Consider the following 21,494-nt stretch of genomic DNA (forward strand, 5'->3'; position numbering starts at 1 on the left):
CCCAGTTATTACAGTAATCCAAAATAATAATTTTTATTTGATAAGAAAGCAGTGGGATCATAAGCTTGTAATTCATATGTTAAGTTTATGAAAGCATATTGTTTATATATTTTTTTATTTTAAATCCAGGGGGCCTGTTTATATACACATACGTACATATACATATGTGTGTGTATACACAAACACACACACACACACACACACACACATTTTTAAGTAAGCTCTACGTCTAACATGGGCCTTGAACTCACTACCCTGAGATCAGGAGTCGCATGCTCTACCGACTGAGCCACTCAGGTGCCCCTGTTTATATATTTTAAAGTTAAATGGTTAATTCTCAGTAGTGGGAAAACAGGAAATTATTTTTCTTTTCATGCTTTCTATACATTTTTTTTTTCTATTTCCACAAGAAAGACGCTCTGGCCAGCAATCTTTCTCTTCTCTAGATTCCAGTAGCACTTCCTTGTGTCTTCATGGCAGTTTGTTTTACCCTTCCTCGGGCAAGCTATTGTCCGTGTGCTATGCTAGACACTGCTAGATGCTGAGGACACGAAGACATGCACTGTTTCAGGGAGTAGTGTCTTGTTTTTAGGGAAGAAAAAGGTGCAACCAGTTGTAACAGAGTACAGAATGCAGTCAAAGCACAGGGGGACCATCTGGAAGTGAGAGAAAGCTGCTTACTCCACATCATGTGTGAATTATCTTCGGGACTTTCAAGCTTCTTGAAGACATGAATATGAACACTTTTTTGTGGGATTTCTTTTTTGGAGAGGGACTGAGTTGGGTTTTATATTACTTGTAACTGCAAGTCGTAAAGTTTTATTTTTTTACAGAACACATTTAATTTTGATTTTTAAAAGTAGGTAACAAGTTCATAGAGTAAACAATGAAAATGGCATAGAAAGTTATACATTAAAAAGTCTCAGTACTTCTCATGGCTCCACTCACCCCATTCCCACCTCCACATACACCCTATTGGTAACCACTTTTATTATTTTTCCTTATCCTTCCTGTGATGCAAACAAATATAAGTAAAGGTTCTTAATTTTTTTTTCAGGAAAATTCCCAGATGTTTCAAGGTAGACCTTGCAAGAATATGTATCCTAATGAATATTTTCCTCATGGAATAACAAATGGAGCTAGTTGGTATAATGTCCCAGGTAAACATTCTTTAATATCCAGGCCATATAACTTGATGGATTTTCTGTCCCCCCGGATGGTGCTGCTGCTTACTGATTTTTCAATTTTGAGAAAATATCATTCTTTTAAAAATATTGTTTAAATAATTTAAAACTTCAAATAACCTTTTCAGCTATCTTTTAATTTGGTACACTCGGAGTTTTCAGTAAAGAGATTGTACTAAAACTTTATGAAAGTGTTATATTTTACCTCTGGCTGTTACCAAAAAACCTTAGGTGTGCTAATAAGTGGGTAAGCTCTACTTGAATTCTTCTTGAACATGAAAGTCCAAGTGTCTTACCTATATGATAAGCATCAAGGATATTGTTTTTCAACCAATGCTAAGAAAAGATGGATTTGACTTTTTTACTGGGAATTTTGCTTACTTTTTGGGATCTGATCTAGTTCTACTTCTTCAGAGTTACTGATTCTAATTTTTTATCTGTTAGGTGGCATGCAGGACTGGAACTATTTACAAACAAATTGCTTTGAAGTGACTATTGAGTTAGGTTGTGTGAAATACCCATTTGAGAAAGATCTGCCAAAATTTTGGGAACAGAATCGAAGATCTCTAATCCAGTTTATGAAACAGGTAACTATTCAGGAGTGAAGTATGAAATTTCTCCCAAGAGCAAGGATACTTTTGTGTGTACATTTGGTTTTCACACAGTGATTTTCAAATACATCCTTCTGAATTCAGCCTATTCATGTTTTAGTGTGTTTATCTAGAAAATTCATGGATGAAAATGAGTTTATTTGTATGTATGGGGAGGAGTTGAAAATGATTAAACAGGGTGGTGGTGATTTGCTTTTAAAAAAAAAAGATTTATTTATTTGAGAAGGAGAGTGTGCACAAGTTGGGAGAGGGGCAGAGGGACAAGCCTACTCCCTGCTGAGTGCAGAGCCTGATGGAGGGCTCCATGTGGGGCTCGATCCCAAGACCCCGAGATGATGATCTGACCCAAGTCAGATGCTTAACTGACTGAGCGACCCAGACACCCCTGGAATGGATCTTTTAGAATAAGGATATTCTCCTATACGACATCTTCAGGTGCCATTATCTCACCTAAGAAAATTAATAGTAATTCTCTAGTATTACCTAGTTCCTAGTCCACATTCAAATTTCCCTCTCGTTTACCCCAGAATGTCTTTTCTTTTTTTCCCCCCATCTTCTGCCCATTTTTATTTTTTAAAAAATTTTTATTGTTATGTTAATCACCATACATTACATCATTAGTTTTTGATGTAGTGTTCCATGATTCATTGTTTACACTGGGTGTTATACCCAAAATGTCTTTTCATAGCCATATTTTAGAACCAGGATCTAGTCAAGGCTTATGCATTGCATATGATTATTACATCTCTTTGCTCACTTTAATCTAGAACAGGCCTTCCATTTTTTAAAAATGACATTTCCCTTTTATTTTTTTTTTAAGATTTATTTATTTATTTGAGAGAAAGAGAGTGCGAGCAAGCAGGAAGAGGGGCAGAGGAAAAGAATCTCAAGCTGACTCCCTGCTGAGTGTGGAGCCCCACTATGGGGCTTGAAATGGGGCTGGATGCAGGGTTCAATCTCTTGATCCTGAGATCTTGATCTGAGCCGAAATCAAGAGTCGGAGGCTCACCTGACTGAGCCACCCAGGCGCCCCTGACATTTCCCATTTAAAGAGGGCAGGATGGGGGCCGTGTAGGTGGTTGAGTCAGTTAAGTGTCTGCCTATGCCTCAGGTCATGATCCCAGGGTCCTGTGACTGAGCCCTGCATGGGGGCTGAGCTGGGAGCTTCTCCCTCTCCTGCTCCCCCTACTTGTGCTATCCCTCTCTCTCTGTTGTGTAAATAAATAAAATCTTTGAAAAAAAAAATAAAGAGGACAAGACAGTTTTCTTATAGAATGTCCTATATACTGAAATTATCAGATGTGCTAAAGTTTAAACAGTGTTATTTATATTCCTCATGATAAAGACAAACCTAGGCTATGAAAAATTAGCCTTTCAGAAACTAAAATATTTTGCTTAGTGGGTGTTTACATTTAGCTTTACTCTCAACTTCTAAATTCCTGTTTGTTCCACATATTTACTTTATTATCAATCTGTTATTTTGGATATGAGCTCCCCAAATAATTAAATGATGATCTTGACCTTTGACATCTGGGTGTCCTTGTACTTTATCCAGGTTCATCAGGGTGTCAAAGGATTTGTCCTAGATGCCACAGATGGCAGGGGTATATTAAATGCCACGATTAGTGTTGCTGAAATTAATCACCCAGTGACTACCTACAAAACTGGAGATTATTGGCGTCTCTTGGTTCCAGGAACTTACAAAATCACGGCATCTGCTCGAGGGTGAGTGACTGAATACTTTGATATTAAGTGCTTGAGGAAAGACAAACATGGTTCTATTCTAGACGATTTTTGTCATAAAGCCCTAGAAAAGTCAAGCAACCTTGAGTTTGATGCTGGGAAGTTTAAAGCTGGTTACACATTTGATTCTCCTCCAGTGATAAAGTGAGTACATAAACTGTCAGATTTAAGAAATCTATGAAATTCTGCCCTTTGAGCAGTGGCCTCCTCCTCTCAGTTCCCCTGCCTCCTGTCCAGACGTGAAGCTGTAGTGAGTGATCCCTTCACTGGCTGGTAACAATTCTGGGAAGTACCTGTTAGTTGGGAAACAGGGACTCCTGTTGCGCTGCATACTTCTAGTTATGTTGTCCAATAAATACCACCACTTTACATTTGTTCCTTTTTAAGGTTTTTTTCACACTTTTTTTTCCCTATCCTCACCTAAACCGTCCTCTTTTTTTATTTAAAAAATGTTTTTAATGTGTGTATAGTTGACACCCAATGTTACGTTAGTTTCAGGTATACAACATAGTGATCCAACAAGTCTATATGTTATGCTCTGTTCACAAATGCAGCTAGTATCGGTCACCGTACAATGCTATTACAGTATCATTGACTGTATTTCCTGTTCTGTAACTTTCATCCCTGTGACTTACTTATTCTGTAAATGGAAGCCCATATCTCCCACTCCCCTTCACCCATTCTGCCCACCCACGCCCCTGCAACCATGTGTCTGTTTCTGCTTTTTGTTTGTTCATTCATTTGTTTTCTGAGATTCCGTATTTGAGTGAAATCATATGGTATTTGCCTTTCTCAGTCTGACTTATTTCCCTGAGTATAATACCCTCTGAGTCCATCATGTTGTTGCAAGTGGCATGATCTCATCTTTTTTATGGCTGCATAATATTCCTTTGTGTATGTACACCACATCTTCTTTATCCATTAGTCTATTGATGGACACTTAGGTTGTTTCCATATCTTGGCCATTGTAAATAATGCTGCAATAAACATAGGGGTACATGTATCTTTTCGATTTACTGTTTTTGTTTCCTTTGGGTAAATGCCCAATGATGGAATTATTGGATCATAGGGTATTTGTATTTTTAATTTTTCGAGGAACCTCTATACATTTTTCCACAGTGGCTGCACCAATTTACTTTCCCACCAGCAGTGTAAAAGGGTTCCTTTTTCTCCACCTCCTCAACACTTGTTTTTTCTTGTCTTCTTGATTTTAGCCATTCTGACTGGTATGAGGTGCTATCTCATTGTGGTTTTGATTTGCATTTCCCTGATGATTACTGATGTTGAGCATCTTTTCATGTGCCTGTTGGCCATCTGTATGTCTTCTCTGGAAAAATGTCTATTCAGGTCCTATGGCAATTTTTAATCAGATTGTTTGGGTTTTTTTGGTGTTAAGTTGTAAAAGGTCTTTATATATTTGGGATATTAACACCTTATTGGGTATATTATTTGCAAATATCTTCTCTCATTCAGTAGGTTGCCTTTTTGTTTTGTTGATGATTTCCTTCACTGTGCAAAAGCATTTTACTTTGATGTAGTCCCAATAGTTTATTTTTGCTTTTGTTTCCTTTGCCTTAGGAGACATATCTAGAAAAATGCTTCTATGGCCAATATAAGAAAAATTACTACCTCTGTTCTCTTCTAGGATTTCTTTTATGGCTTCAGGTCTCACATTTAGGTCTTTCATCCATTTTGAGTTTATTTATGTATATGCTGTAAGGAAATGGTCCAGTTTCTTTCTTATGCATTGTAGCTGTCCAGTTTTCCCAGCACCATTTATTGACGAGACTGCCTTTTCCCTATTGTATATTCTTGCCTTTTTTTGTCATAGATTAATTGACTATGTATGGATTTATTTCTGGGCTCTCTATTCTGTTCCATTTTTGTGCCACTGCCATACTGTTTTGATTACAACAGCTTTGCAGTATACCTTGAAATCTAGAATTGTGATACCTCCAGCTTTGTTTTTCTTTTTCAAGATTGCTTTGGCTATTCGGGGTCTTTTGTGGTCCATACAAATTTTAATACTCTTTGTTCTAGTTCTATGAAATATGCTGTTGGTATTTTTTTTTTAAGATTTTTATTTATTCATTTGAGACAGAGAGATAGAGAGAGAGAACATAAGCAAGAGGAGAGGCAGAGGAAGAGGGAGAAATAGACTCCCCACTGAGCGGGGAGCCCAACATGGGGCTCAGTCCCAGGACCTGGAGATCATGACCTGAGACGAAGGCAGAAGCTTAACCATCTGAGCCACCCAGGCGCCCCTGCTGTTGGTATTTTGATAGAGACTGCATTGAATTTGTAGAGTGCTTTAGGTAGAATGGACATTTTAACAATATTCTTCCAATCCATGAGCATGGAATAGCTTTCAATTTGTGTCATCTTCAATATCTTTCATCAGTGTTTTATAGTTTTCAGAGTAAAGGTCTTTCACCTCTTTGGTGAAGTTTTATTCTTTTTGGTGTGATTGTAAATGTGTTTTCTTAATTTCTTAATTTTTTTTTGGTTAAGTTTTATTCTTTTTGGTGCAATTGTAAATGCATTCTTAATTTTTTTGGTAAAGTTTTATTCTTTTTGGTGCAATTGTAAGTGCATTTTCTTAATTTCTTAATTTCTCTTTCTGCTGCTTTGTTATTAATGTATAGAAATGCTACTGATTTTGGGGTATTTTGTATCCTGCAACTTTACTGAATTCATTCATTACTTCTAGTAGATTTTGGGGTAGCCTTTAGGAATATCTATGTACAATATCATGTTATCTGCAAATAGTGACAGTTTAACTTCTTTACCAATATGGATGCCTCTTATTTCTTTTGTTTGATTGATTGATTGCTGGGGCTAGGACTTCTGGTATTATGTTGAACAAAAGTGGCAAGAGTGGACATCCTTGTCTTGTTCCTGATCTTAGAGGAAAAGTTTGCCGCTTTTCACCATTGAGTACGATGTTAGTTGTGGGTTTTTCATATATGGCCTTTATTATGTTGAGGTATTGTTGTGGTAAAATTTTCTTTCTTATTTCTAATTCTCTAAGAAAGGCAATTTTCATCTTTTTTATAAGTTTTATTTCTACAAAGACATATTTACTCAAAAAGAGAAAATGAACTTAGGACTTTTTCTTTGGAAAAAACTTAATTTTCTTTATCTTCCCCATCCTTTACAAAACACCTGACTGTTTAATTTGAAACTTACCATTTTTACCCTCTTGTAGTTTTCTTTTTTGTGTTTTAGTAAGTGTAGATGTTACCAGTGGATATTTTCCCCTCCCCTTACTGGCTATCTTATTTCTGAAGAGTTAGTTTGGACATTAAGTTGAAGTAAGGGTAAGTACATGAAAACATTTATAGTTACTGCTACCTTTAAAAAAAAATTATTTCAAATATCTAGTGGTCTGTAAAATGGATGGATTAGAACTTCAACTAATGAGAAATGAGATCTTTTCTGTTTTTCTTCCATTTTGGCATATTAGAAAAACAAGGGGCACCCGGGTGGCTTAGTTGTTAAGCATCTGCCTTCGGCTCAGGTCATGGTCCTGGGGTCCTGGGATCGAGCCCCGCGTCGGGCTCCCTGCTCAGTGGGAGGCCTGCTTCTCCCTCTCCCACTCCCCCTGCTTGTGTTCCCTCTCTTGCTGTCTCTCTCTGTCTGTCAAATAAATAAATAAAATCGTAAAAAAAAAAAAAAAACAGCAAAACAGCAAGATATCTGAAAAATAGGCTAGGAATCATGCTTTTGGTAGATAATGTCCTAAGTTAGTACCTCTCAAATTTTTCCAGCCATACACTCTGATGACAGACAAGTGAACTCAGATTCCAGGAGACATGGGGTATTTACTGCAAATATGAACTTTCTTTTGTAATCATATACTTAATCTTAAAAATTCATTCACATTTTACAGTCTACCCATGTCTGTTCTTTGTTAATTAATGTTTAAAACAAATAATAAAGTATCACAAAGTTACATATTTGACTCTCAGAGAATTGATCTCAAGGATTCACGTATCCTCTGCAGACTTCTGTTTCCCCAAGGCCTGGGTATTCCCACTGCAGAAGCCTGGCTCTGATCTCTCCTTTATTACAGGTATAATCCAGTTACCAAGAATGTGACTGTGAAGAGTGAGGGTGCTATTCAGGTCAACTTCACCCTTGTTCGATCTTCAGCGGATTCAAGCAATGAATCAAAGAAAGGAAAGGGGGATAGCACCAACACTGATGATGTCAGTGATCCAACTACTAAAGAGTTTGAAACTTTAATTAAAGACCTTTCGGCTGAGAACGGTTTGGAAGGCCTCATGTTACGGTCCTCCTCAAATCTGGCTCTTTATCGATACCATTCGTACAAAGACTTATCAGAGTTTCTGAGAGGACTTGTGATGAACTACCCACACATCACAAATCTCACCAAGTAAGTGCTACCCTCTTGCTGCTTTTCTTTCTTTCCTTTTTTTTTTAAGAAGTTACATTCAACATAAGCCATGTTGAATGGTTCTTGCAATTTATTTGGGAGCTTCATATAGAGAGAATTGGAGTTTACTTGTTTTGAAACAGATATTGCTTAGAGATCTTTCTAACACTGACTCTGAAGAATTTTATGAGGAACATTGGAGGAGAATTACTTTTTAGATTAGCAATGGATGGTCTGTGCCTCCTGGAACTGTAAAATTACTCTTCCTGATGATTACTTTGACTGAATTAAAAACAGTCTCCACTTCTCAGCTGCATATTCATGTCCTGACTGTTACTTAGTTTGTTTTATTTTGCTGAGGGCAAGGGACAGATTTGGAACTGTTAGCTCACCTGTCAGGGATCATTCTTTTTTTTTCAAAATGAAAAGGAAGCCTGGTTTCTGTCATTTTGTGTACTGTAGTCTCTATTCACAGTTGCTATTCCCCGAAGACTTAGGGACAGTATGGGATTGAGGGTCCTGGAAAAATATGCACTACTGGCTTAAGTAAAACTGATGTTGAGCCAGCCTGTCTTCACTTTCTGTGGCTGCTCTGCCTCACTTTCCCTGATTGTAAATCTTCTCTAGGTCTTGTTACAGTTACTCGAAAATTATTTTCTTCATTTGTTGATTCCTATTGTCTGCCTATTGTGGGCTTTACTCTGCGTTTTTCCCTGAGCTTTGTACTTTAGTTCTCTACCACATACCTAATGAACATTTTCTAGCCTTTGACATTTTTACTTCATTTTTCTTCATTGGTCCTTCTAATATTACCAGTACATTTAGCTTCTCAAATACTGGTTTATAATGTTTCTAGATGCAAAGAGTGATATCTCCTTTGGAAATACCAATTACCTCTCTTCCTCAACTGATTCTTGAATATTTCTGCCCAATTCAGGTTTTAATATTGTCCATCTTAGTGCCGTATAGAGCTTACAGACTTTCTTATTTTAAAATAAACGAAAAATTGGACATTATTTTTGCTATCCATTACTTAGTTCATTTAAGTTTTTTTAACCTTCCAACTCAAGATGCACTTTTTAGTTAAGTATTTTCCCCCAAAATGCAACACCTGCCAGTGGTGAGACACAAGACAGTTTTAGGTGGTCCACCAATGGGCACTAAGTATCATTGAATAGAACTATGGGAAAACAATAATTTTTCTATTCTATTAACCCTTCTCAATTTAATGCTAATATTTTTTTCTATATAACTCTTGGAAATCTCCCTTTGTATCAAAGAAAGCAGGCCTTAAGCTCAGAGCTCTTGAGCAAGCACAACACTTTAAATGATTTTTGCTGCAATACTAGTATTACATTAAGTAAAGTATAAAGTATCTTATTTATGTAAATTAATTTACATTTAGAAAGTAAGGTTCTGTACATTTGTGTATATATAAATTCTTCCATAATAAAAAACTTAAGTGAGTTAATTTAAAAAACATATGTTAGCTAAATAGTAGTATTAAGATTATAGAAGGTAGGGCAAATATTGTGAAGATGGTCTGAGAATGACTGAATTTGGAGGAATGGTGAACCACGTCATACTCTTTCCTAAATCTGATAATATCTCACTTGTATTTGATTTTCTTTGGCCAAGGAAAACTAATTTTCTGACACAACGATTCATTCTTTAAAGACTTTTAAAGGCTTTTGATGTTTGTTTTCATGTCTTTTTTTAAAAATCTGTATGTCAACGTTAACATAATGCTTGATTACTTCTTTTTGTTTCTGATTTTTGAAAGTTTGGGACAGAGCTCTGAATATCGTCACATTTGGTCCCTCGAAATCTCCAATAAGCCCAACATATCTGAGCCTGAAGAACCAAAGATCCGTTTTGTTGCTGGTATCCATGGAAATGCTCCAGTTGGAACTGAACTACTTTTGGCTCTGGCAGAATTTCTCTGCCTAAACTACAAAAAGAACCCAGCTGTTACTCAAGTAAGAGAAGAGCCTGTTTTGACATGCTTTAGAAGGAAGAAGCTCAGTCACACATTGAGATCAATGCACCATTAAAAAATTTTTTAGGGGCGCCTGGCTGGCTTAGTCGGTAGAACCTATAACTCTTGATCTCGGGGTTGTGAGTTCAAGCCCCACATTGGGCCTAGAGCTTACTTTAAATTTTTTTTTTAATTTCCTGTTGGATTTTACACAGAGGCACTTTTAGTGCACTACCACTTTAAAAACGGACCGTCTTTGTCTATACTCATTGTTAATAGTGTCTTTCTGTTATATTTCTTTGTGTGTAATTAAGAGGCATAGAAGAAAAAATACTAAAGATTTGCATTCAATCCTTTACTCCTTTATTTAATAGTGAAATTACTCTTCCAGTCTTTACTAACCAATTCTGTACATTCTAACTTGAGGGACTTCCATTGCTAGTTACTTATAATTAGGATACTATATTGAAAATGAGTTGGAAGACAAATAGTTTTTCTTTTCATTTAAGGAGTTCAAAATTATTGGACATCTTGACTGCTAAGAGATTTTAGAAAAGGCAATGTGGCATTGTCTACTTTAGCCACCCATGACTACAGAAAAGAACTTTGATCCAGAGGATTGGTCACTTATGATTGAGTAACCTAGTTCTGTGTTTTCTTAGAAAAAGGAAGGAAAGAGTGTGCATCCTTCTAGAGTACTCACTAATTGGCACTGTCTATAAAGACTTTAGGAAAGGGGAAAGGAACTAATATTTGTTTAATACCTACTGTGTGTCAGGTGCTTACACCAAGTACTTTACATGGATCATAATTTAATCCTCAATTTATGTTATCTTCATTTCATAGATGTAAGAACTGAGGCAGAGATATTTGATAACTTACAGGAGGTCACACAGCTAGTATGTGGTAAAACTGAGATTTAAACCCAAGTGTGTCTCACTCTAAAGTCTATGCTGTTTTGTTTTACCATACTGCCTCCCCTAAAAGAAATTTGGGGAAGAATTTAGTCATGATTAGGATCAGAAAGCACCTATGGGATTAGGTAAGATGAACTTACTTTGGCCAAAAATTACTTTACCATTTTCAGCAAAGCAAATTGTATTGATTACTTAATGTGAGTTGTAAGGAGTATCCCAAGGACATTTTTTTGTTCTTTTCTTAAAAAATGAGAGTATCTAGGATACTGGTTCTCAAGGCTGGCTACACATTAAAAACATTTGGGAAGTTTTTAAAAATACCAATGCCTGGGCCCCATCCCCAAAGACATCAATATTCCTTTAAAAAGCTCCTTAGGGGATGTCTGGGTGGCTCAGTTGGTTAAGTGTCTGCCTTTGGCTTAGGTCGTGGTCCCAGGGTCCTGGGATCAAGTCCCGCATTGTGCTCCCTGCTCAGCCGGGAGCCTGCTTCTCCCTTTCTTCCCCACTTGTGCTCTCTCTCTTGCTATCTCTCTCTCTCTCAAACAAACAAACAAACAAACAAATAAATAAAAGCTCCTCAGGTTATTCTACTATTTGGCCATATTGCTACCTACTGATATTATGGTTATAAGAGACTATATGTCCTAGGTAAAATACCTACCAGGAATTTCAAAACTTCTAGTTTATGAGAATTTGCCTCACTGGTCTAATTAGGCTTGAGCTAGTAATCTTACTCTAGATTGCCATTTGTTTTGAGATAAGTAAGGGTCAGAATTATCTGGCGAGTTCAAGAAAATATACACATACCCAGAGACCTGTAGCAAAGGCCAAGCACGTACATTTTAGAAAAAAATCTCTCTCCCAGGGGAGAAAGTTAAGAACCAATGAATTTAGGGTCTCCAATATTTTCAATCTATAGACTATTTTAACAGAATAAATAAGCCAGGCATCATTTATTCTGATTTACTATCAGAAATATATAGGATGAAGTATATCAGAAATTAGTTAATGATGCATATGTAGGTATTGATGCCTATGGATTATCCAGAGGAAAAATTATTATGAGGAAGACAAATATCTACTTCATTTTTCTTGCTGATTTCAGCTTTTCTGTCCCATTGTTTCCAGACATACACTGATGTTTGTTAGACTATGAATTTCAGTTTCTAGTCTGGAAAATATAGTCTATTATTATTGGTCTGAGCCAGTGGTCAGCAAACGTTTTCTATAAAGGGACAAATAGTATATATTTTAGGCTTGTGGGACAGCTGTTCTGTGTTACAACTATTCAAGTTTGCCATTGCAGCACAAAAACAGTCATATGAATGGGCGTGGTGGTGTGCCAATAAAACTTTATTTACAATAGCAAGTAGCTGGGCGCCTGGGTGGCTCAGTTGGTTAAGCGACTGCCTTCGGCTCAGGCCATGATCCTGGAGTCTCAGGATCGAGTCCCGCATCGGGCTCCCTGTTCAGCAGGGAGTCTGCTTCTCCCTCTGACTTTCCCCCCTCTCATGTGCTCTCTCTCTCTCATTTTCTCTCTCAAATAAATAAATAAAATCTTTAAAAAAAAAAACAATAGCAAGCAGCTGGCTGGATTTAGCCTGTAGGCAGTGGTTTCTGATCCCTTTGTAAGTCATCAGGAGGTCTCTAGGATTATTAGTTGTGCAGTAATTTTTCATTTCTTTTTAAATTTATTTGGAGCAAGAGAGAATTTTCTATCTGTAATTTTCTATCTACCTATCTATCTGTCTATCTCTATTTTTAGTTCTACCTTTTAAGTCTGTTTAAAACAAGAAAGATGGGCACCTGGGTGGCTCAGTTGTCAAGCGTCTGCCCCCCCCCCCACTCATGTTCTCTCTCGCTCTCTCTCAAATAAATAAATAAAATCTTTAAAACAACAACAACAGAGGGGCGCCTGGGTGGCTCAGTTGGTTAAGCGACTGCCTTTGGCTCAGGTCATGATCCCAGGGTCCTGGGATCGAGCCCCGCATCGGGCTCCCTGCTCAGCAGGAAGCCTGCTTCTCCCTCTCCCACTCCCCCTGCTTGTGTTCCCTCTCTCGCTGTCTCTCTCTGTCAAATAAATAAATAAAATCTTTTAAAAAAAATAAAATAAAACAAGAAAGACTTTCTGTTTGAGGCATGGCAGAGTATCTTATGATTCCACATAGAGCTAACTGATCTCTCTTTCTGTTTTAGCTGGTTGACAGGACTAGAATTGTGATTGTCCCTTCTCTAAATCCAGATGGGCGAGAGAGGGCACAAGAGAAAGACTGTACTTCAAAGAGAGGACAAACAAATGCTCATGGCAAAGACTTGGATACAGACTTCACAAGTAAGCCTAATTTTTAGACCATTAAAGTACTTTGCAGGTAATTTTATTTTTCTTTACTAGGAGATTGATAGATTGTGTAGATGAGTAAAGGGGTTACTTTCATTCTAGGTTGTACAAACAAGGTATAAATGACAAGCTAGAAACTTGTCAAATTTTTCTCCATTATCATTTGTAAAAGTAATTCAAGTTTTTTTCTTACAAATTCAATCAATAATATTGGAGGGGTTCCATCACTAGCCATACAGATAGGTATATTTTCTCTCTCTATCCCCCATATACATGTATACACACGTACACATGTGCACAGACACGGTGTATGTGTATATTGATTTGATGGAGTCTTTCTTATTGACTTAAATAGGATCATCAACTATACATCAACTATACATATTGTTCTGCAACTTTTTTCATTGAGTATTATCACTGATATCTTTCCATTTCAGTACCTATAGATCTCTAACATATTCTTATTAATGACATCTTAGTATGCTGTCAACAGTCTAGTTTATTCAACAATTTTCCTACTAATGGACATTTAATTTCTTTCTAATTTTTTGCTCTTGCAAACAGCACTACAGAAAACATCCTGATTTCTGAAAACTTTATTTTCTTTCAAAGATAGGTTATGTATTCTCGATATTATTTTTTAAAAGAGGATATATCCATCCCTTTTTGTTTCCGATAAGAATGTTTTTTAATTTCCTTAGATCATTAACCTTTACACATCATCTTAAGTATATAAAACTCAAGATAATCTGCCTTCTAGAGTGTATCTTTTATGCTGTTGCAATAGTGGCTTGTGGAGTAATAAAGTATTTATATACAGATTTTTTAAATTAGCTGCTGATTGTGTTCATGTATAGAATATTTTCTTAGCTATTCATACTAAAATTTTAATACTTGATATTTTATGTTTGACTTTTATGTTTTTTAGATAATGCCTCCCAGCCTGAGACTAAAGCCATCATTGAAAATTTGATTCAAAAACAGGACTTCAGCCTTTCTGTTGCTTTAGATGGTGGTTCAGTGCTGGTCACATACCCATATGACAAACCAGTACAAACAGGTATGTAGAATGTCAGTTTATTATATAGTATTCAAGCTTAGATAGGAAATTCCAATTAAGTAATGTCCCTTCTAAATTTTTTAAAAATCGTGAGCATTTGCGCACACTCCATGAGCAAATAACCAACCTAGGAAGACTGTACATATATCAACAGCTTAGTTACTTGGAGGAGAGAGGTCAGATCTAAAGATGAGCTAGCTTTATTGCATGTAGCCATCTTGTCACATTTGTTCAGTTTAGTTCACAAGCATTTATTGAACAATTATTATGTCTGTAGACATTGGGAATGCAAAAGTGAATAAGACACAATGCCTACCTCAAGAAACTCATTATTATATGTAACCAAATATTAACAATACAGAATTGCCCTCCCCTGCGTTAAACCTTGACTGACTGGTTGCACTTAAGATGAGATTAACAATTGCTTGTTGAATCTCTCTGGGACCATTGTATATGGAATTTGTGTTGTTTTCAGTGCAGCCTAAAAGAAATATTGTCATTAGGCCACAATTGCCCTAAAATGTAAAACCAAAGCAAGTTTGTATTTTAGTGTGGTAAGCTCTTGTGTAAACTAACCATTATTACCTTTTAATATAAGGAAGATGTAGATCTTCTTTGTCTGATTATCCTGGGTAAAAAGAACCGTGTAGTTAATTATAACAACTCCTCGATAAACTTCAGTGGGGTATAAGATTTACTAGAAGGAGAAAAAGATGACTTTTGTATCCATGAAGTTGAACTTGGAGTAAAATCTTTTGGATTTCTCCAACTTCTGAATTTTTCTTTTTATAGTGGAAAACAAAGAGACTCTGAAGCATTTGGCATCTCTTTATGCAAATAACCATCCATCCATGCACATGGGGCAGCCCAGTTGCCCAAATAAATCAGGTAGGTATTTTCCATACCCCTTGTTATTGTTGCTGCTTTTGGGGATAGAGGGTGTCTTACCTTAAGGTCTTGTTGATCCTGTATCTCTTGATGCTTTTATAGATGAGAATATCCCAGGAGGTGTAATGCGTGGAGCAGAATGGCATAGTCACCTGGGCAGCATGAAGGTATGCTCTATAGAATACAGTGAGAATAGAATTGTAATTATTGGCCATTGAGCGACAGAATAGGTCACTTTTCTGATATAACCAAAGTGAATGACATCTGCTTCATGGCTTTCTTGACAAGACAGCCTTCAACCTCCGACAGCATTTTTTTGTTGTTTTTTGTTTTGCCATTGTAATCATTTTTGTACAATTCAGTGACATTAATTACATTTAAGTGTTGTGCAATCATCATCATTCTAAGCCATCTATTTCCAAAGCTTTTTTATCACCCCAAAGAGAAACTCTGCATCTGCTAAGCAATAACTCCTGATTCTGCTGGTAAGCCCCAACTCCTGGTAACCTCTTTACTTTCTGGGTCTATGTTTTTGCCTACTCTAGATATTTCTTGTAAGCGGAATCATACAATATTTGTCCTTTTGTGCCTGGCTTCTTTCACTTAGCGTAATGTTTTCAGGGTTTATCTATTTTGTTAGCCTGTATCAGTACTCTAGTCCTTTTTATGGCTGAGTAATGTTCTATTGTATGTATATCACATTTTGTTTATCAGTTCATCTGTTGATGGACACTTAAGTTGTGTCTGCCTTTTGGCTATTGAGAATAACAGGCAATGAACATTTGTGTACAATTGTAAGTTTGAACCCTTGTTTTCCATTCTTTGGGGTTGCTTACCTAGATGTGGAATTGCTGGTCATGTCCGAATTCTATGTTTAGCTTTTTGAGGAACCAACAAACTGGTTTTCACAGCAGCTAAACTGTTTTACATTCCCACCAACAGTCTATGAGGGTTCCGATTTTTCCACATCCTCACCAACACTTGTTATTTTTCTTTTTATATAGCAGGTGTGAAGTGCTAATTCATTGTAGTTTTGATTTGCATTTCCCTGAAGACTAATAATGTTGAGCATCTTTTCATGTGCTTATTGACCATTTGTATATTTTCTTTGGAGAAATGTCTGTTTCTCCATTGCCTGTTTTATTTATGTATTTATTTTTATTCCATTGCCTATTGGCCTATTTTTAAATTGGGTTGCTTGTCTTTTTGTTGTTGGGTTATAAGAATTCTGTATTTATTTTGGATGTTAAACACTTACCATTTGTTTGATTTGCCAATAGCTTCTCCCATTCTGTAGGTTGTCATTTCACTTTCTTAATAATGCCCTTTGATGCACAAAAGTTTTTAATTTTGATGAAGTCAAATTTATCTGTTTTTTTTCTTTTGCTGCTCATGCTCTTGTTGTCATATCTAAGAATTTATAGCCAAATCCAAGGTCATGAAGATTTACCTCCATGTTTTCTTCTATGAGTTTTTTTTTTTAAGATTTTATTTATTTATTTGAAAGAGAGAATGAGATAGCATGAGTGGGGGAGGATCAGAGGGAGCAGCAGACTCCCTGCTGATCAGGGAGCCCAATGTGGGACTCGATCCCGGGACTCCAGGATCATGACCCGACCCGAAGGCAGCCGCTCAACCAACTGAGCCACCCAGGCGCCCTTCTTCTATGAGTTTTATGTGTTTAGCTGTTGTATTTAGGTCATTGATACATCTTAAGCTGATTTTTGTATATGATGGGAAGTAGGAGTTCAACTTCGTTTTTTCCTGCATTGAGTGGTCTTGGCACCCTTGTCAAAAATCAGTTGACCAGAGATGTATGGGGTTTTTTCTGGGCTCTCAATTCTATTTCATTGGTATTTATATCTGTTCTTCTCCCAATATCCCTGTTTGATTGCTGTAGCTTTGTGGTAAGTTTTGAAATTAATAAGTGTGAGTACTCCAACCTTTTTATTTTTCAAGGTTGTTCTTGGCTTTTCAAGACTCCTTGCAATTCCATTTGAATTGAGGTCTTTCTTTCTTTCTTTCTTTCCATCTGTCTCTTTCTTTCTGTCTTCCTGTCTTTCTGTCTTCCTTTTCAAAAAATGCTGTTGGAATTTTGTTAAGGGTTTTGTTGAATCTGTAGATCACTTTGGGTTATATTGACATCTCAATAATATTGTCTCCCTCTTCATGAACTCAGTTATGTCTTTCCATTTACTTAGGTCTTCTTTAATTTCTTTCTGATAATATTTTAATTGGTTGTCCATCCACTTCAAATTAGTGAGGAGTTGTTGTCCATCCACTTCAAATTAGTAAGGAGTTGTTAGCAAGTGGGTGGTTAGCTCATCATTTCATTAACATGTGCAACTAGAAATTTGACCTCATTCTCATCTCTGCCTGCCTTCCCTCCTTTATTTACTAAGAACTTACTACGTGTGGGGCACTTTACTCTGCTAGTGATAAATAAAATGTATTTCCTATCCCACTGTACAAATAACTATGTTACAGAATTAATTGATTTGACCTCAGGGAGAGCAACTCTCAGTGTGCCATGAGAAATTAAAGACAGAAAAGATTACACCTAGTCAGAGATACAGTCTTCTCTTCATAGAGGAAATGGCATTTGGGATGTAGAGATGGTGAGGCAAAACATTCCAGAAAGAAAAAGCAGTATGGGCAGAGGTCAAATAAGCATTCTAGTTTAGTTAGAACAGGAGATGTAATGGAGAGCAGCAGAAGACAAGAATGGAAAGAGAGTTTGGGGCTCTGAATACTTTTGTTTTAGTAAGGAATGGGAAGCCACTGAAGGTTTTGAGCAGATATATAGTAACATGATTGGAACTGTGCTGTGGAAAAATTAATCTCTCAGCAATGGGTTAAGATAGTTTGGAGGAAGGAGAGACTGTGGCACAGGGAGACCAGTGTAGAGTAGCCTAGACAAGAAATGATGAGGGCCTGGATTAGGGTGGCGACAATGGGAATGGAGTCAAGGGATGAAGTCACAGCGGTATTGCAGAGGTGGAAATGACAGGATTTGGCAAATTATGGATGATGGTGAGAAACTGAAGTCAAAGACAAGAGATTTCATGTCTGTGTGAGAACATGAGTTAATACCATTTACTGAATAAGGAAAAAGGACAGGTTTGGGGTGGGCAGGGGGAGGTGGTAAGTTAGGTTTTGGAACTCGTCCATACAAGCAGTTCCGGTGCCTGGAGAATTGCTCTCCGGGAGGCAGTGGCTGCTGTCCCCAGCAGGGCGAAGGTGTCAAGAGGGCAGGCGCTCGAGCTTCTGCCTCCAGGCTCCAGGAACAGCTGTGAAGTTCCGGAGTCACGAAGGAAGCTGCCCATCCACATGCACTTATTTATTAACTCACTTATTCAACAAACCCTAATAAAGCCCCTCTACCTGCCAGCCGCCGTGGCAAGCCCTGGAGATTACAGAAATGGATTGGACCTAGTCTCTGGTCCCAAGGACTCTCTTAGCAAGAGCCATGTTTGTGACTGATTATACTACTGAGTGGTTCATTTGTATTGGCTATAAAATGCTCTACCGATTCTTGGTTTATATCCCCCAGGTTTTCTTTCTATTCCATTCGTTGGATGACATAGCCTCATTCTTACTTTTATTTATTACTTTTTCTACATCTGTCTTTGAATTTTATATTGCAGGATTACAGTGTCACCTATGGCCACTGCCCGGAAATCACAGTATACACAAGCTGCTGCTACTTTCCTAGTGCGGCACAGCTGCCTTCCTTGTGGGCAGAAAATAAGAAGTCTCTCCTTAGCATGTTGGTGGAGGTGAGCCTTTCCCTTCTAACTAGGAGCGAATCCCAGCAGTATGTTCAACGAAAAGCTTTATCAAAACATTTTCTTAATCTTTTACCAATAATTTATATTCTTATTTTTTAAAATGTATATGGAAAGAGTTTTGTTGAATTTCTATCACCTTAAATAGGTGCCATGATTTCACATATCTGGAATCTGCTGTAATGGAGGTGATTTAATCCTGTGAGGTGTTGCACATTTTTCCGTTTGAATATCATGCAGAGAGAGTGTACTATGGTGGAAAGGAAACCTTCAAGACATCAGAAGGTTTGGGTGCTAACACTTCAGGCTTTGACTGTATCAGAGTTCTTTTTTTCCCTCATTCTAGCTCTGTGCTCCGAAGCAAGGAATGAGTAGCAAACGAGGCCAGAGTCAGTGGGGAAGGACCAACAAGCCAGTTTTATGGGTGGGGGGGGGGGTTGTTGTGGCTTCGTTTGTTCATTGTTTTTGTCATGGCTCAAGCTATTGCCCTGAGAATATCTGGAAACAAATTTATACTTTGAATATTTTTTACAGGTTCACAAGGGAGTCCATGGTTTTGTTAAAGATAAAACTGGAAAGCCAATTTCTAAAGCAGTCATTGTACTCAATGAGGGAATAAAGGTGCACACAAAAGAAGGAGGCTATTTCCATGTGCTGTTAGCCCCAGGCGTCCATAACATCAATGCCATCGCTGATGGGTATCAGCAACAACATTCCCAGGTAAGAAAGTCAAGCTTAGTAGTATCATGTAAATTCTTAATCTTAATAGTATTTCCATTTTATTTTGAAACTCTTGTGACGAAGAAATAAGATGTGTAACCAGCTCTTGATTATGATATCTTTCCTTCAGCAACAAAAGGGAAATTTTTATACCATTTTGTATACTTCTGAGGACAATGACCCCTCTCCTTGGTTTAGTATAAAGGCCTTAGGAGTATTTCTGGGATACGATATACCTTAAGTATATCGTATGAAAAGTTGTATCAAAAGTAAACTTTTGGGGCACCTGGGTGGCTCAGTCATTAAGCGTCTGCCTTTGGCTCAGGTCATGATCCCAGAGTCCTGGGATCGAGCCCTGCATCGGGCTCCCTGCTCGACAGGAAGCCTGCTTCTCCCTCTCCCACTCCCCCTGCTTGTGTTCCCTTCTCGCTGTGTTTCTCTCTGTCAAGTAAGTAAATAAAATCTTTAAAAAAAAAAAAAGTAAACTTTTTCATAATTTTTGCACTTTATATTATATGAAAAGTTGTATATTGTATGAAATTCTTGCACTTTACATTCTTGCACTTTATACTGTATGAAAAGTTGTATATTGTATGAAAAGTAAACTTTTTCATGATTCTTGCACTTTATTTCTCTAGGTTTTTGTGCATCATGATGCAGCTAGTTCTGTGGTAATAGTCTTTGACACAGATAACCGGATATTTGGTTTGCCAAGGGAGCTTGTGGTAACTGTATCAGGTAAAGAAATTTAAATTTTCGGTAGTTGAAGTTAAAACCAGTTCTGTTCCTGAAACCAATATTGTACTATATGTTAACTAAGTAGAATTTAAATAAAAACTTGAAAAAAATAAAAAATAAATAAAGCCAGTTCTGACATTTTAGTTTGAGAGTAGATCACCTCCCCATCACTTGAAGCTAATCACTTTTCTTCTAATACTGGTCTCCCATATATTCTCATGGCTTCCTCCCTCACATTTTCGGGTCTGTACTCAAATGTCACCTCGACAGAGAGGCCTTCCCTGATCACCCTAGCTAAAATAGCACCCCTGTCACTCTCTCCACCCCACTTAACATTGTATTATATATTTAGTCACTTACTTTTCTATATTTGATCTTTCCCACTAAAACATAAACACTCTGAGAGGACAGGGAGTTTATCTACATCTCCAGCACCTAGGACCATGGCTGGCATGTAGTGGGTCTTAATGAAGAGTTGTTGACTAAATGAATCATTTGCTTTATATTAAGATCTTAAGTCCCTTGGACTTTGACTTATAGTCTATTTTTTTAAGATCATGGAAAGAGGAAATATTTGTTTTCTACAGGATTAATTTGTGCCATAGCTTGAATTACTGAAAGATTAGAAAGGAAAAAAATGTGGTAAAATAATAAGTGCTCTGTTGTATTGTATCTTTTTGACACAGAGAACCTTGGTTCATTTCTTTTTTTTTTATTTTATTATGTTATGTTAATCACCATACATTACATCATTAGTTTTTGATGTAGTGTTCCATAATTCATTGTTTGTGCATAACACCCAGTGCTCCATGCAAAACATGCCCTCTTTAATACCCATCATCGGGCTAACCCATCCCCCCACCCCCCTCCCCTCTAGAACCCTCAGTTTGTTTCTCAGAGTTCATCGTCTCTCATGGTTCGTCTCCCCCTCCGATTTCCCCCCCTTGGTTCATTTCTAAGTGCAATTTGGACTTGACCAAAATAACCAAGTTTAATTATAGGGTGTGTGGGGGAGAGATTCTTAGTTGATAGAGAATGGTATATTGGAAACATGGTCAAATCATAGAGTCTGTTGTGGGGTGTTTAAAGTAAAGAGTATTAGCTTGAACCAGATAAAGGGTGAATAACTT

The 21,494-nt window shown here is 37.2% G+C and overlaps 1 protein-coding gene across 1 annotated transcript in view; it reads left to right on the plus strand.

The window, feature by feature from the left end:
• CPD (carboxypeptidase D) overlaps positions 1-21,494 on the plus strand; it is a 66,814-nt gene that overhangs the window by 41,582 nt on the left and 3,738 nt on the right. The window contains exons 9-20 of the mRNA XM_028109097.2: positions 1,058-1,160; positions 1,629-1,771; positions 3,351-3,520; positions 7,614-7,937; positions 9,721-9,916; positions 13,029-13,164; positions 14,099-14,230; positions 15,023-15,118; positions 15,221-15,285; positions 18,766-18,897; positions 19,441-19,626; positions 20,265-20,364. Coding sequence (XP_027964898.1) covers positions 1,058-1,160; positions 1,629-1,771; positions 3,351-3,520; positions 7,614-7,937; positions 9,721-9,916; positions 13,029-13,164; positions 14,099-14,230; positions 15,023-15,118; positions 15,221-15,285; positions 18,766-18,897; positions 19,441-19,626; positions 20,265-20,364 — 1,783 coding nt within the window. The remainder of the gene's footprint in view (positions 1-1,057; positions 1,161-1,628; positions 1,772-3,350; positions 3,521-7,613; positions 7,938-9,720; positions 9,917-13,028; positions 13,165-14,098; positions 14,231-15,022; positions 15,119-15,220; positions 15,286-18,765; positions 18,898-19,440; positions 19,627-20,264; positions 20,365-21,494) is intronic.

This window comes from Eumetopias jubatus, unplaced genomic scaffold (assembly GCF_037043125.1).
Source record: "Eumetopias jubatus isolate StellerSeaLion01/CBP00866 unplaced genomic scaffold, mEumJub1_p1.0 scaffold_10, whole genome shotgun sequence".
NCBI lineage: Eukaryota > Metazoa > Chordata > Mammalia > Carnivora > Otariidae > Eumetopias > Eumetopias jubatus.